A 17,061-nucleotide genomic window follows, 5' to 3' on the forward strand; every position below is an offset into this window, starting at 1 on the left:
ACCCTCACCAATCAGCTGTTTGAAGAGGACGCGGTGCTGCCGTGAGCGCTGCGGCTTCCTCGTGGCATGCCAAGCAGAGCGCCGCACACTGTATAGTGATGGAGGTCAGGAACATTTACTGCACAGGTAACTTTGGGTCTAGTTTGTTGGAAGATCTAAGTAGTGATGCTTCCATTCACCTGTTTCAGCTCAGCCTGCAGTCTGTCTCTCTCCAGCCGAATGTACGACAACTCTGTTTCCAGGCTTTCTCTTGCTACTTCGCAGTCCTGCAGGAGGCGCTGTCCCTTGCCGAGCTCCACCATAAGCCGGGAACGCTCCTCCTCACATTGCTGTAAATTCCCAACCTCCCTCTGTGACTCTTGTAGAAGTTCTCCGATAGACTTCAGCTCTTTTTCCCTCTGCAGGACCAAAATGAAGTCAAAATCTACCCCAAAAGTGGCTGAACGAACATTAAGACAGTCGTCTGTTCACCTGTATGTGGGGTCAACGGTAACCAGGTCTATAGCCTTTACATGTAGGTGGCTACAAAGGTGAATGAACGCCGTACTATCAATTCTCTTTCATTTAAAGGGGTATTCCCATCAGCAGTTTTCATACTTACCTGCGTCCAGCGCGACGTTCACTTCCTGGATTCGGCTGGGCTTGATTGACGTCTTCTCCCGGCCGGGCCGCGCAATGTCCTGAACGCGCACGCCGCCGCGCACGCGCCATGGTGACTTATTCCTGGCCTGTATAGTACAGAGCCGACGTGCGCGGCTCTGTACTTTACTGGCCAGGAAGAAGTCAAGGCGCATGCACGGTGGCGTGCGCGTTCAGGACATTGCGCGGCCCGGCCGGGAGAAAATCTTCAGTCTTCTGCGCAAGCGCGGCCGGCCGGATTCGACAGGAGAGGTGGCCGTAACCAGGGGAGACGAAAGACAACTATCAGGTAAGAGGGGACTTATTTTCTCAAAAAGGGTGGGAATTGGGTGATAAAATGCATTTATTTAACAGTGATCATTTTGATGGGAATACCCCTTTAAAGGGGTTATGCTGTGATTGATGTAAAAAGCTGAAAATCAGACATCATACAGTACAACAAAGTTAGAACGAGCCCTGTATCTCACATGGGTCCACGTTCATTCCTCTGCCAGGGAGGGGTGTCCTTTCTGCTGAAACTCTCCTTATTAGAGCTCAGGGGGCGTGCAATTTCTATTGCAGCATACTCCCTATCACAGCTCAGAAGGGGCATCCTTATTGCTGCAGCTCTCTCCCTATCACAGCTAAGTGGGGGCATGTCCTTTCTGCTGCGGCTCTCTCCCTATAACAGCTCTGGGGGTGTCCTTTTTGCTGCAGCTCTCTCTATCAGGGTGCCTTCACATGCGGCAGATTTAATCAGATGAAAATCAGGTCCATTCATTTGAATGGGGCAGCAAGCACATGGATTTCTGAAAGCCCCATTAAGGAGAATGAAACAGGTTTTCAGCTGCAGAATTTCTTGCCACAAAATCTGCCGCACGTGAAGGCACCTCGCAACCTGGTGTCCTTTCTGCTGTAGCTCTTTTCCTGTAACCGACAAAGCTTCTAACAGAAGATATGCCTGGTGGCAGCTGAAATTTTAAACTGAGCGCGTGCGACCACCAAAGTGAGATGGACGGAAAAATAAAGAACGAACAGCAGGTGGCGCTATACAGATACATTTTATTGAATAGCTCAGTGTCTGTATTCAATTTGTAACTGAAGGTAATTATAAAAGCATTCCGATCCAGGAGCTGGTTTGAAAAATGTAGAATATTGGTCGTGACACAAGCCCTTTAACTGGGTTATTAAAGGGGTATTCCCATCATAGACAATAGGGGCATATCTCTAGCATATGCCCCCATTGCCTGATAGGTGCAGGACCTGCCCCCATCTTGTAAACCTAGCTGGCAAAGTAAAAGGAGGGCACATAGCTCCCCTATGGAGTTGGCAAAAATTTAAATTCCATCATTTCCGTCGGCCCTATAGAAGTGAATGGAAGCAGTGGCCGCGCAAGCGTGGTGCGCTCCCAATTCATCTCTATGGGGATTCCGGAAACAGCCGAACGCGCCGCTCGGCTATTTTCAGCAGGCCAATAGGAACTCTTGATGGTGGCCGGACCCGCACTGCCGGGTCACCACTTAGCCATCTTCGTTTACCAGATAGGTGCAGGTTCCAGAGGTGGGACCCACACCTATCAGACAATGGGGGCCCTATCCTAGCGATAGGCCCCCATGGTCTGAGATGGGAATATCCCTTTAAAAGAGGACGCCACAGTGTTGAAGTATTATAAATCTCTAATTTTAATAGGGTTTCCATTGATTTCAAAGGGGAATTATGGTTTGCAGATAACAGTTTTCAAGATCTCTGTTTGCTGACTGCAGTGGATAAACACTGGTCCTGCTCATGTAGTGATCGCACACATGTATGGCTCCTTACAAGAAGGGCAGATCTGTATCCACTGGACGCACCTCACCAGATGAACCCATGTATTTCTACAGCAGCTCGTGATGCCACAGAATATGCACCACGGTACACAGGACACATGCAAAGCGATACTTATTCTATGCGTTTAGATCACCTGCAGCAAGAGACTGTTCAGTTCCACTTTATCTAAAGACAAGGCTCGATTCAAGTCTCCCATCTTGGCGACTGCGTCTTGGAGGTCGCCCACCTCGGCCTTGTGTCGGCTCTGCTCCACCATCCGCTCGGCTATCTGCCTTTCCGCCTGTGAAAGCAACAACCGCATAGCATTTAAAGCACTGCGGACTGACAGCTATTGGAATGCTTTTATATATTAGAGAGTCCACAGGGAGGTTACCTTGAGGAGAGCGCCCTGCAAGCCGCTCCTTTCATCTTGAGACAAACTGGCTTCAAGACGAGAGAGCAGCAGCTCTTCCCGCAGCAGCACTAAATCGTGGAGTAGATCAGAGCGCTCGGACTGCACAGCGTCAAGAGACCGCCGACTGAAAGGGTTAAAAACAGACAAGTGAACGGAGGTCGGTCCGGAGAGACTCCTGCCCCTGCAGATGGTCCAGCTCAGTCCCCAGAGCAGGAGCATCACTTTCCAGGCTCAGTCCTCATGACCAAATGTGTATTCTGGATAAGGAGTCAAATAACCGACGTTCTACTTACTGAATCTCCTGCAGCTCCCGCTCCATGCTGTGAAGTCGCGATTCTTCTTCCGTTTCCTGTGTCATCAAGCTTGACCTCAGCAGCTCCACCTCTTGAGACCGCTCTTCCAGCTCCGCCCTTAGAGAACTTACTTCCTTTTCCAGCTTTCCAACATGTCCTCTGCACGTTTCCGTTTCCTGCACCTTTCTCTCCAGGGAACACACTTCCTGCCGTGAAGCCTCCAGTTGCACCGTTAATGAATGGGCATCCTGCTCAGATGCTTGAACCTTTGACGTCAGCGAATTTATCTCGGGCTCCGACGACCTAATTAAGTCCTCTTTTGATAGAATGAATTGTAATCTTGACTGCGCCTTGTCGCCTAATAGGTCCGCACGTGACATCTCCGCTAAATCTACTGCCTGCCCTGGCATACTAACGTCCTGTCGAGTTGTCTCCAGCAGTGACATCAGCTTGCTAGTTTCGAGAGGCGTGGTCTCTAGCAGTGATGTCATCAGATAAGTTGATGCTAGCGGTGGCGATAGCGTGCTTGGAAGTGTTGTCTCTAGTAGTGATGTCGCAGTGCTAGTCTCCTTTGAAGCCACCATTAAAGGTAATCTTATTACGTTTGTTTCCCTTGGCGGCGTCTCCAGCTGGAACGTGTTGGTGGTTCTTTCTTGTTCCTCTCTGTCAAGCTGCAAACTCCATATGTTTGTGTGTTCTTCCTGGTTCTCTGCTTGCACTCGAGACATTGTTGTGTTTGCTTCCTGTTCTGCTGCCACCAGCTGAGTCCTCATCATGCTTGCTTCCTGTTCTGCTGCCACCAGCTGAGTCCTCATCATGCTTGCTTCCTCTTCTGATGCCACCAGCTGAGTCCTCATCATGCTTGCTTCCTCTTCTGATGCCACCAGCTGAGTCCTCATCATGCTTGCTTCCTGTTCTGCTGCCACCAGCTGAGTCCTCATCATGCTTGCTTCCTCTTCTGATGCAATAAGCTGTGTCCTCATCGTGATTGCTTCCTGTTGAGCTGCCACCAGTTGTGTTGTCATTATGCTTGCTTCCTCTTCTGCTGCCACCAGCTGTGTCCTCATAGTGTCTGCTTCTTCATGTGCAATCTCCAAATTCAACCTCATTGTTCTTTCTTCCTGCTCTGCTGCCACCAGCTGCGACTTCAACAAGCTGCCATTTTGCTCTGATGCCTCAAATTGAGACCTAAGCAACTTTAGGTCCTCCCCCAGTCTCTGTTGGTACAAGGTTTTGGTTTGTACTTCCACTTGCGTGGCCTCAATTTGTGATTTTGACGATTCCTCTTTATGTCCACATGTATCTAACATAGAATCCTTCACGGATGCTCCTTCCACCTGTCCGGTCATCTCTACTGACTCTATCCCATGGCCCCAGGTAACAAGAAGGTATTTTGGGGGCTCTGTCATTTTTCCAGGATTCTGTGGCTTCCATGAGATAAGACAGGAATATGAAGTTTGGAGAAGGCGGACACATCTGGTCCATTCGGCACGCAATTCAGATAAATCCCTAGAAAAAAAATCAAATTGCATCTGCACTAAGAATCCAAAACTGCCAATTGGACCTTAATCACATTAATGAAACCCTGTCGGCTCTCCTGTGTGGTGTAGTATAGAGGATCTGTCAGCTCTCCTGTGTGGTGTAGTATAGAGGATCTGTCGGCTCTCCTGTGTGGTGTAGTATAGAGGATCTGTCAGCTCTGCTGTGTGGTGTAGTATAGAGGATCTGTCAGCTCTCCTGTGTGGTGTAGTATAGAGGATCTGTCAGCTCTCCTGTGTGGTGTAGTATAGAGGATCTGTCAGCTCTCCTGTGTGGTGTAGTATAGAGGATCTGTCAGCTCTCCTGTGTGGTGTAGTATAGAGGATCTGTCAGCTCTCCTGTGTGGTGTAGTATAGAGGATCTGTCAGCTCTCCTGTGTGGTGTAGTATAGAGGATCTGTCAGCTCTCCTGTGTGGTGTAGTATAGAGGATCTGTCAGCTCTCCTGTGTGGTGTAGTATAGAGGATCTGTCAGTTCTCCTGTGTGGTGTAGTATAGAGGATCTGTCAGCTCTGCTGTGTGGTGTAGTATAGAGGATCTGTCAGCTCTCCTGTGTGGTGTAGTATAGAGGATCTGTCGGTTCTCCTGTGTGGTGTAGTATAGAGGATCTGTCAGCTCTCCTGTGTGGTGTAGTATAGAGGATCTGTCAGCTCTCCTGTGTGGTGTAGTATAGAGGATCTGTCAGCTCTCCTGTGTGGTGTAGTATAGAGGATCTGTCAGCTCTCCTGTGCGGTGTAGTATAGAGGATCTGTCAGCTCTCCTGTGTGGTGTAGTATAGAGGATCTGTCAGCTCTCCTGTGTGGTGTAGTATAGAGGATCTGTCAGCTCTCCTGTGTGGTGTAGTATAGAGGATCTGTCAGCTCTCCTGTGTGGTGTAGTATAGAGGATCTGTCGGCTCTCCTGTGTGGTGTAGTATAGAGGATCTGTCGGTTCTCCTGTGTGGTGTAGTATAGAGGATCTGTCAGCTCTCCTGTGTGGTGTAGTATAGAGGATCTGTCAGCTCTCCTGTGTGGTGTAGTATAGAGGATCTGTCAGCTCTCCTGTGCGGTGTAGTATAGAGGATCTGTCAGCTCTCCTGTGTGGTGTAGTATAGAGGATCTGTCAGCTCTCCTGTGTGGTGTAGTATAGAGGATCTGTCAGCTCTCCTGTGTGGTGTAGTATAGAGGATCTGTCAGCTCTCCTGTGTGGTGTAGTATAGAGGATCTGTCAGCTCTCCTGTGTAGTGTAGTATAGAGGATCTGTCAGGTCTCCTGTGTGGTGTAGTATAGAGGATCTGTCAGGTCTCCTGTGTGGTGTAGTATAGAGGATCTGTCCGCTCTCCTGTGTGGTGTAGTATAGAGGATGTCAGCTCTCCTGTGCGGTGTAGTATAGAGGATCTGTCAGCTCTCCTGTGTGGTGTAGTATAGAGGATCTGTCAGCTCTCCTGTGTGGTGTAGTATAGAGGATCTGTCGGCTCTCCTGTGTGGTGTAGTATAGAGGATCTGTCAGCTCTGCTGTGTGGTGTAGTATAGAGGATCTGTCAGCTCTCCTGTGTGGTGTAGTATAGAGGATCTGTCAGCTCTCCTGTGTGGTGTAGTATAGAGGATCTGTCAGCTCTCCTGTGTGGTGTAGTATAGAGGATCTGTCTGCTCTCCTGTGTGGTGTAGTATAGAGGATCTGTCAGCTCTGCTGTGTGGTGTAGTATAGAGGACCTGTCAGCTCTCCTGTGTGGTGTAGTATAGAGGATCTGTCGGCTCTCCTGTGTGGTGTAGTACAGAGGATCTGTCAGCTCTCCTGTGTGGTGTAGTATAGAGGATCTGTCAGCTCTCCTGTGCGGTGTAGTATAGAGGATCTGTCAGCTCTCCTGTGCGGTGTAGTATAGAGGATCTGTCAGCTCTCCTGTGTGGTGTAGTATAGAGGATCTGTCAGCTCTCCTGTGTGGTGTAGTATAGAGGATCTGTCAGCTCTCCTGTGCGGTGTAGTATAGAGGATCTGTCGGCTCTCCTGTGTGGTGTAGTATAGAGGATCTGTCAGCTCTCCTGTGTGGTGTAGTATAGAGGATCTGTCAGCTCTTCTGTGTGGTGTAGTATAGGGGATCTGTCAGCTCTCCTGTGTGGTGTAGTATAGAGGATCTGTCGGCTCTCCTGTGTGGTGTAGTATAGAGGATCTGTCAGCTCTCCTGTGTGGTGTAGTATAGAGGATCTGTCAGCTCTCCTGTGTGGTGTAGTATAGAGGATCTGTCGGCTCTCCTGTGTGGTGTAGTATAGAGGATCTGTCAGCTCTCCTGTGTGGTGTAGTATAGAGGATCTGTCAGCTCTCCTGTGTGGTGTAGTATAGAGGATCTGTCAGTTCTCCTGTGCGGTGTAGTATAGAGGATCTGTCAGCTCTCCTGTGTGGTGTAGTATAGAGGATCTGTCAGCTCTGCTGTGTGGTGTAGTATAGAGGATCTGTCAGCTCTCCTGTGTGGTGTAGTATAGAGGATCTGTCAGCTCTCCTGTGTGGTGTAGTATAGAGGATCTGTCAGCTCTCCTGTGTGGTGTAGTATAGAGGATCTGTCGGCTCCCCTGTTTGGTGTAGTATAGAGGACCTGTCATCTCTCCTCTGTGGTGTAGTATAGAGGATCTGTCAGCTCTCCTGTGTGGTGTAGTATAGAGGATCTGTCAGCTCTGCTGTGTGGTGTAGTATAGAGGATCTGTCAGCTCTCCTGTGTGGTGCAGTATAGAGGATCTGTCAGCTCTCCTGTGTGGTGTAGTATAGAGGATCTGTCAGCTCTGCTGTGTGGTGTAGTATAGAGGATCTGTCAGCTCTCCTGTGTGGTGTAGTATAGAGTATCTGTCAGCTCTCCTGTGTGGTGTAGTATAGAGGATCTGTCAGCTCTCCTGTGTGGTGTAGTATAGAGGATCTGTCAGCTCTCCTGTGTGGTGTAGTATAGAGGATCTGTCAGCTCTCCTGTGTGGTGTAGTATAGAGGATCTGTCAGCTCTCCTGTGTGGTGTAGTATAGAGGATCTGTCGGCTCTCCTGTGTGGTGTAGTATAGAGGATCTGTCAGCTCTCCTGTGTGGTGTAGTATAGAGGATCTGTCGGCTCTCCTGTGTGGTGTAGTATAGAGGATCTGTCAGCTCTCCTGTGTGGTGTAGTATAGAGGATCTGTCAGCTCTCCTGTGTGGTGTAGTATAGAGGATCTGTCAGCTCTGCTGTGTGGTGTAGTATAGAGGATCTGTCAGCTCTCCTGTGTGGTGCAGTATAGAGGATCTGTCAGCTCTCCTGTGTGGTGTAGTATAGAGGATCTGTCAGCTCTGCTGTGTGGTGTAGTATAGAGGATCTGTCAGCTCTCCTGTGTGGTGTAGTATAGAGGATCTGTCAGCTCTCCTGTGCGGTGTAGTATAGAGGATCTGTCAGCTCTCCTGTGTGGTGTAGTATAGAGGATCTGTCAGCTCTCCTGTGTGGTGTAGTATAGAGGATCTGTCAGCTCTCCTGTGTGGTGTAGTATAGAGGATCTGTCAGCTCTCCTGTGCGGTGTAGTATAGAGGATCTGTCAGCTCTCCTGTGTGGTGTAGTATAGAGGATCTGTCAGCTCTCCTGTGTGGTGTAGTATAGAGGATCTGTCAGCTCTGCTGTGTGATGTAGTATAGAGGATCTGTCAGCTCTCCTGTGTGGTGTAGTATAGAGGACCTGTCAGCTCTCCTGTGTGGTGTAGTATAGAGGATCTGTCAGCTCTCCTGTGTGGTGTAGTATAGAGGATCTGTCGGCTCTCCTGTGTGGTGTAGTATAGAGGATCTGTCGGCTCTCCTGTGTGGTGTAGTATAGAGGATCTGTCAGCTCTCCTGTGTGGTGTAGTATAGAGGATCTGTCAGCTCTGCTGTGTGGTGTAGTATAGAGGATCTGTCAGCTCTCCTGTGTGGTGTAGTATAGAGGATCTGTCAGCTCTGCTGTGCGGTGTAGTATAGAGGATCTGTCAGCTCTCCTGTGTGGTGTAGTATAGAGGATCTCTCAGCTCTGCTGTGTGGTGTAGTATAGAGGGTCTGTACCTTTCTGTTGCCGTCTTTAGTTCATTAAAATGTCGATGAAATGTCACAACTTCAGTCCACAGTCGCAGGAGTCGGGAGCGCTCACCCTGAATATGACCTTTATAAACCTGAGCGACAAAAAGGAACAAGACCCACAGAATGACTAAATGGGGATGTTCAGGGTGCCCTCACCCACCTCTCTGCATAGACACATGGCTGTGATTTTCTTTTGTTCGATGCTCAGTTCCTGAGTTATGACCAGTGATGGCCAGTTCGCCCGTGAACACATGCGGGCTGCCATCTTAAATCACAAGTCCGGCGAGGCACAGGTAAGTCCTTACCTGTGCCTGCGCCGCGAGCCGGTCTGAAACAAATGGCGAACTGGCAATCACTGGTTATGATACTTTTTCTTAGTATGCAAATTAGGCCTTTGGTGCAAAAAGGTCCGGCACCATTGCTCTTGCTGCACCAAATCTCCACTTATTTTTGTGGAATCCCCTCCCTGGCTCCTTTGATTGACAGGGCCAGGCAATAGCAAAGCCGCCAGGGAGGGGCTGGCCACAGAAAGGAGAAAGGAGCGAATAATATGAAAAGGTTCTGACACTCCGTTTCCGTTCCGATTTAAATCGAAACGTTTTTTCGGATCCATTAATTTTTAATTGCCTCTGCAAAAATGCGGACACCAATCATAGTGCTGTCCGAATCACGGAATCCGTTCCGTTTTCCTATTTTCGAGTATGCGGATCCTAAAAAAATTAAGCTTGACCTACTTTCTGTCCGTTTTTCGGGTCCGTTGTCCATTCAAGTCAATGGATCTGCATAAATGCAGATGACATGCACAAAACCATCCGAATGTCACCTGATTTTGCGGATCCGTTGACAGGAAAATGGATGAAAAAAAAAAAAACTGAATAATGGAAACACGGAACGGATTCGGAAGCACTTCAGTAAAAAAACTGAAGGTTGTACTGAAAAACGGATCCGCAAAAAAAAGGAACGTTTATCTGGAAAGGTAAAAATACTGACGTGTGAATGGACCCTTAGGCTCCATTCACACGTCCGCAACCTGTTTTGCGGATACACGGAGCCACAAAACACGGAAAGCGGCAATGTGCGTTCCACATTTTGCGGACCGCACATTGCCGACACTAATAGAATATGCCTGTTCTTTTCCGCAATTGCGGACAAGAATAGGACATGTTCTATTTTTTTGCGGAAACAGAAGCACGGATACGGAAGTGCGGATCCGCAAATGTGGATGCGGACAGCACATTCCGTCCCCATAGAGAATGAATGGGTCCGCACCCTTTCCGCAAAATTGCGGAAAGGATGCGGACCCATTTTGCGGACGTGTGAATGGAGCCTTAGGGTCCATTCACACGTCCGTGGTGTGTTGCCGACCCGCAAATTGCGTATCCGCAACACACCCGCCCGGCACCCCTATAGAAATGCCTATTCTTGTCCGCAAGCTGCGGACAAGAATAGGACATGTTCTATCTTTTGCGGAGCTGCGGACCTGAAGATCGGGGCCGCGCTCCGCAAATGCGGATGCTGACAGCACACTGTGTGCTGTCCGCATCCATTCCGTCCCCATGGAAAATGAATGGGTCCGCACCCGTTCCGCAAAATTGCGGAACGGATGCGGACCCATTTGCGGACGTGTGAATGGAGCCTAAATGTGTCTCCTCCACTAGCGAGCAGCTTCCTTCCCAACAATCTGCTGCTCTGACGTCCCATGTAAAGGGACCTTTACAACTTGGTGGTCAAACAGTTAATCTACCGAACATGGCAAAGAAACAAAAGGATTGGCTACGGGCGGCACGTATGTCCATGCGGAGGATCTGGTGCTCTGACTGCTAGAAAGAAATAAGGGGTTTTGCAGGATTTTCATACTGATGCCTACCATCAGGATACATCATATCAATAGGATCTGAGAGTGCAGAAACAGACATTAGTCCAGTGCGGCTCCAACACCCTGCACCCCCCGCTTATCAGCGTTTTCCGGGATAGCTTCAGCGCCAGAATTTCACAGGTAACTATAGCGCTGCTCCAGTTCACTCCCGTGGGAGCAGAACCAGATTCATCCACTACAGAAAGCGGTGTAAGAGCTACTTGGAAACAGCTGATTGGTGGGGCTGCGGGGTGTCGGACCCCCGCTGATCTGATATTGATGGCCTATCCTGGGGACAGGGCAGCAAAATACAAATCCTGTAAAAACCCCTTTAAGAGTCTAAAGAGAATATTGCTGGTGTGATTCACTTTAAGGGTTAAAAGGATAGGTCATCAGCGTCTCATCAATGGGGGTCCGACTGGTGGCACCCCCCGCCGATCAGCTGTTTGAAGAGCACTGCGGCCTCCTCCTCGGCGGTGTACAGCTCAGCCTCATCCAGGTGAATGGGCTTGGGCTGCAGCACCAAGCATAGCCGCTGAGCTGACTGATGGGAGGAGATGCCAGGAGTCGGACGTCCGTGTTTTCCTGCTCACCTCTCTCTCGGCTTGCCATTCTCCCTCCTTCCTCTCCAGTTCTTGGATGGAGCTGGACCAGTCAGTGGTCAGTTTGTGAATGTCTTCCCCCAGCAGCTGATGAGACTCCTGGGTCTGCACCAGATCTCCCCGCAGCAGAGAGTTTACCGCAGCCAAGCTCGCACATCTGCACCAACAAAGCGGAGTCACTACTGAGAACAGAACACAACCCCCATCATCACAGCAGAGTCCTTCCTACTCCTCTGCTCACCTCTGCTGCTCTTCTTCCAACTTTCGAAGAGCTTTCTCCAACTCCAGTTCCCCCCGGCTCTGTGGCAGAAACAATACAAGTGTATACAGCATCGACAAGCAGGGCGAGATGATCTGATGACGTCATCAGGGCCGCTTCATGATGCACTGTTTACGTATGGCACAACTATTCCGCAACTTTAAATCTGGACATCAATCAAATGAAGACCGGTATATATATATCGGTTTAGCGCCATGATGCTGCTGTATCTTGGCGGCACTGGTGTCATGCTCCGCCCCTTTAGGCCCTGGGCTTGGCAAAGAGTGTTCCATTCATTTGAATAGCTTGTCCAAGATTAGAAAAACATGGCCGCTTCCTTCCAAAAACCGCACCACAGCCGCCCCCAATTGCGCGGTATCACAGCTCAGTCCTCTTCACTGCAGTACCAGACACGACCTGTGGACAGGTGGGGCGCTTTTTCCGAAAGAAAGCAGCCATGTTTTTCGAATGTGCGCAGCCCCTGCTTAGAGGGGCACTGCAGGTTTCCCTTTCTGCTTTGATCTCTTACCAGACTGAGTTCTTGGCTCTGCTGCAGCTCCTGGTAGCGATCTCTGTACTGTACAACCTGGAGGTGGAGAAACAAGTACAGAAACTACATGAAGATCCAACAACAAAGGACTCAGAGAAGCTGCGGCAATCTACTACAAAGCGGCGTCATTTATCTGGTCTGCACAGGGTTTTATATAGGACATCCCTATGGCTGGGGGGGGGGAATGGGGGAGCCAAAGCGGCTTCATGGAACCGTTTGGAGTCTCTTCATAGTATTCCAGGTGCAGCGCCGCACACTGCATAGTGGCTGTGCTTGGTATTGCAGCTCAGTCCAATTTACTTGCCTGCTCCCCGCCGCTGGTGTCCGGTGTTCTGCCAGATCTCTATACCTTGCGAAAAGTCTATACCGGAAGGGATGCGGCCGCACAGGAATCAGCTGGAGGAGGGTGGGCGCGGTACTGCGCAAGCGCACATCCACTGGCTTAGGAAAGAATCGTTGCAGCGCCGCGATAGAAGTACTGCGTGCGCACTTAGGGGTATGGAGATTTTGCAGCGCAAAATGTTGCATCAGATCTCCCTACCCCTGAGCGCGCGCGTGCACAAATCATCAGCTGCAGTTCATCCTGATTTGACCTGATGATTTGTGCGCGCGTGCGCACTCAGGGGTAGGGAGATCTGATGCAACATTTTGCGCTGCAAAATCTCTATACCCCTAAGTGCGCACGCAGTACTTCTATCGCGGCGCTGCAACGATTCTTTCCTAAGCCAGTGGATGTGCGCTTGCGCAGCACCGCGGAACACCCTCCTCCAGCTGATTCCTGTGCGGCCGCGTCACTTACGGTATAGACTTTTCACAATCTGGCAGAACACCGGCTTCCTTCTCTCCACTGCTGCACTTCAGCCTCCCCGGTTTAACATGGGTCATGTGGCTGCTGCAGCCAATGACGTGTCCCCCCATGCATCATGTGACCCAATGACATGACACATGGGGCACAAGTCTTTGTCTGCAGCAGCCACAATACCAGCGTCACACCGGATAGGGAGGCCGGGGCAGCGAAGGAGTCGGAAGCCAGTGGTAGGAGGCAGGTAAGTGTGCTGGCCACGTGGGAGGGGGGGGGGGGGCTGCCCAAAAGGTCCCCAGGGGTGGACAACCTCCTTAAGTCCTGGAAAACCCCTTTAAGCCATGGGGGATTCTATTTCCCTAGGAGTGTCAGATCTCGTCCCCCAATACGGACGCTAGAGTGGATACTATCAGTCAGCCGGTCAGTGGGGGGCCCCTGAGCAGTGAGCCCCACAATAAGGGTCCATTCACACATCTGTATGTGTTTTGCAGATCCGCAAAACACAGACACCGGCAATGTGCGTTCCGCATTTTGCGGACCACGCATCGCCGGCACTCTCATAGAAAATGCCTTTTCTTGTCCGCAATTGCGGACAAGAATAGGACATGTTCTATTTTTTTTGCAGATCTGGAAGTGCGGATCCGCAAATGCAGACAGCACATTCCGGCCCCATTGAAAATGAAGGGTCCGCGCACCTGTTCCGCAAAATTGCCGAACGGATGCGGACCCATTTTGTGGACGTGAGAATGGACCCTAATCATCAGTCACTGAACATGAATCCATGGAGGATCCTCCACAAAGCAGCTCGTCCCTCCATGATCCTCCCAGACCGGCCTTCTGCAACACGTGTCCCTCTCAACGTGCTGAGACACTCATAGGTTAGAGATATCGCATTTAGGGATCATGCACACCAACGTATTATTTTCTGCGTCCGTTCGGGGTTTTTTGCGGCCCGTATTCAGAACCATTCACTTCAATGGGTCCACAAGAAAATGTGCATTCCGTGTTCGTATGTCCATTCCGCAAAAAAGAAAGAACACGCCCTACTCTTGTCCGTTTTGCGGACAAGGATAGGCACTGTTACAATCTTGGATGCAATACGGACGTTATCCTTATTTTTTGCGGATCCGTGTTTTGCAAACCGCAAAATACATACGTTCATGTGCATGAACCCTTAGAAGGGCACTCTTCAGAACAGAGGTATGGACCCCACCTTTGCCTGTAATTTCTCCACCAGAACCGCCTGCCTCTTCTGAGCTTCTAGCGAGTTCTGCAGCTCCCTCTGCAGCGCCAGCCAGTCCCGGCCCAGCTCCGCCCCCTGCGTCATTGCTACGAGGGCATCACGCGCCTCCTTCTAAACCTAGGAAAAGAAGAGCAGAAAATCTCAGCTCCAAAGGAAACATCACTGCTACAGCACATGGCTCACGTGGACACCTACCTGTTTAACCTTAAAGGGGCTGAAACTGATGGTCTGTACTCAGGATAGGCCATCAATAGCTCTGATTGGTGGCGGTCAGATTCCCGACACCCCCGCCGATCAGTGGCGTTAAGAGGCCACGGCGCTCCAGTGAGTGCTGTGGCCTTGTCCTAAGCCACTTACACTGGTCCCATTCAAGAGAGTGGACCTGGGCTGCAATACCAAGCACAGCCACTACACAATATACGGCGCTATGCTTTGTATGTTGTGTTGGACAACCTACCAGCGGGGGGTGCCGGGAATCCGATCCTCACTGATCAGATATTGATGATCATTAGCAAATACCGAAATCCCTTTAATATCGGCCGTACATGTACAGGCCATGTTGGGTCTTTAAGGATGGTGCCCACTCTAGATGCCGGGTGCCTACTGTTTCACACAGCGGACAACTGGCGCTAATGTCTGCGATCGGCGACAGCGCTGCTCGCAGACACTGAACCGCTCAGGTGCCATGGTCAAATGTAACCTCGGCATCCGAGAGGCTTTTTTCCAGGGATGGAACTGCTCCCCCACAGAGCCATCGGGAGAACCGTTTGCTGGTCGTGAAAGGCCAGAGCCTCCAACGCATATCACAGGTATACTCCAAAGTATATACTCCTGCAGGTAGCAGGACTACATTGGAATATACAGAATTTTCTATTCAGTAATGCATCACGGTAAATCCATTATACCATTGCTGAATAGAAATGGCGAACTGACGACTGCATGTTGAGGTCCCCTTGGGGTCTAAAAAAAAAAAAAGTTAAAAACTTTTCAAAAATATACAGTACAGACCAAAAGTTTGGACACACCTTCTCATTCAAAGAGTTTTCTTTATTTTCATAACTATGAAAATTGTAGATTCACACTGAAGGCATCAAAACTATGAATTAACACATGTGGAATTATATACATAACAAACAAGTGTGAAACAACTGAAAATATGTCATATTCTAGGTTCTTCAAAGTAGCCACCTTTTGCTTTGATTACTGCTTTGCACACTCTTGGCATTCTCTTGATGAGCTTCAAGAGGTAGTCCCCTGAAATGGTTTTCACTTCACAGGTGTGCCCTGTCAGGTTTAATAAGTGGGATTTCTTGCCTTATAAATGGGGTTGGGACCATCAGTTGCGTTGAGGAGAAGTCAGGTGGATACACAGCTGATAGTCCTACTGAATAGACTGTTAGAATTTGTATTATGGCAAGAAAAAAGCAGCTAAGTAAAGAAAAACGAGTGGCTATCATTACTTTAAGAAATGAAGGTCAGTCAGTCAGCCGAAAAATTGGGAAAACTTTGAAAGTAAGGGCTATTTGACCATGAAGGAGAGTGATGGGGTGCTGCGCCAGATGACCTGGCCTCCACAGTCACCGGACCTGAACCCAATCGAGATGGTTTGGGGTGAGCTGGACCGCAGAGTGAAGGCAAAAGGGCCAACAAGTGCTAACCATCTCTGGGAACTCCTTCAAGACTGTTGGAAGACCATTTCAGGGGACTACCTCTTGAAGCTCATCAAGAGAATGCCAAGAGTGTGCAAAGCAGTAATCAAAGCAAAAGGTGGCTACTTTGAAGAACCTAGAATATGACATATTTTCTGTTGCTTTGCTCCTCCCCCAGCTCTCCTACTACCCTGCCTCGTTATACAGCAGTGCACTGCTCTCCTCCTCACCCAGCTCTCCTACTACCCTGCCTCGTTATACAGCAGTGCACTGCTCTTCTCCTCACCCAGCTCTCCTACTACCCTGCCTCGTTATACAGCAGTGCACTGCTCTCCTCCTCCCCCAGCTCTCCTACTACCCTGCCTCGTTATACAGCAGTGCACTGCTCTCCTCCTCCCCCAGCTCTCTTACTACCCTGTCTCGTTTTACAGCAGTGCACTGCTCTGCTTCTCACCCAGCTCTCCTACTACCCTTCCTCGTTATCCAGCAGTGCCCTGCTCTTCTCCTCACCCAGCTCTCCTACTACCCTGTCTCGTTATACAGCAGTGCACTGCTCTTCTCCTCACCCAGCTCTCCTACTACCCTGCCTCGTTATACAGCAGTGCACTGCTCTTCTCCTCACCCAGCTCTCCTACTACCCTGCCTCGTTATACAGCAGTGCACTGCTCTTCTCCTCACCCAGCTCTCCTACTACCCTGCCTCGTTATACAGCAGTGCACTGCTCTTCTCCTCACCCAGCTCTCCTACTACCCTGCCTCATTATACAGCAGTGCACTGCTCTTCTCCTCACCCAGCTCTCCTACTACCCTGCCTCGTTATACAGCAGTGCACTGCTCTTCTCCTCCCCCAGCTCTCCTACTACCCTGCCTCGTTATACAGCAGTGCACTGCTCTTCTCCTCACCCAGCTCTCCTACTACCCTGCCTCGTTATACAGCAGTGCACTGCTCTTCTCCTCCCCCAGCTCTCCTACTACCCTGCCTCGTTATACAGCAGTGCACTGCTCTTCTCCTCACCCAGCTCTCCTACTACCCTGCCTCGTTATACAGCAGTGCACTGCTCTGCTCCTCACCCAGCTCTCCTACTACCCTGCCTCGTTATACAGCAGTGCACTGCTCTGCTCCTCACCCAGCTCTCCTACTACCCTGCCTCATTATACAGCAGTGCACTGCTCTTCTCCTCACCCAGCTCTCCTACTACCCTGCCTCGTTATACAGCAGTGCACTGCTCTTCTCCTCCCCCAGCTCTCCTACTACCCTGCCTCGTTATACAGCAGTGCACTGCTCTTCTCCTCACCCAGCTCTCCTACTACCCTGCCTCGTTATACAGCAGTGCACTGCTCTTCTCCTCACCCAGCTCTCCTACTACCCTGCCTCGTTATACAGCAGTGCACTGCTCTTCTCCTCCCCCAG

At 50.1% G+C, this 17,061-nt stretch overlaps 1 protein-coding gene across 1 annotated transcript in view; it reads right to left on the minus strand.

Annotated features, from left to right (window-relative positions):
• Window positions 1–17,061, minus strand: part of LOC121005926 (centrosome-associated protein CEP250-like) — a 34,240-nt gene that overhangs the window by 13,068 nt on the left and 4,111 nt on the right. The window contains exons 2-10 of the mRNA XM_040438760.1: window positions 13,973–14,119; window positions 11,937–11,993; window positions 11,390–11,448; window positions 11,140–11,305; window positions 8,677–8,783; window positions 3,133–4,641; window positions 2,819–2,963; window positions 2,579–2,725; window positions 180–398 (exon numbers count right to left, since the gene is read on the minus strand). Of these exons, the coding sequence (XP_040294694.1) occupies window positions 180–398; window positions 2,579–2,725; window positions 2,819–2,963; window positions 3,133–4,641; window positions 8,677–8,783; window positions 11,140–11,305; window positions 11,390–11,448; window positions 11,937–11,993; window positions 13,973–14,086 (2,523 nt within the window). The 5' untranslated portion in view covers window positions 14,087–14,119. The remainder of the gene's footprint in view (window positions 1–179; window positions 399–2,578; window positions 2,726–2,818; window positions 2,964–3,132; window positions 4,642–8,676; window positions 8,784–11,139; window positions 11,306–11,389; window positions 11,449–11,936; window positions 11,994–13,972; window positions 14,120–17,061) is intronic.

This window comes from Bufo bufo, chromosome 6 (assembly GCF_905171765.1).
Source record: "Bufo bufo chromosome 6, aBufBuf1.1, whole genome shotgun sequence".
Classification (NCBI taxonomy): Eukaryota; Metazoa; Chordata; class Amphibia; order Anura; family Bufonidae; genus Bufo; species Bufo bufo.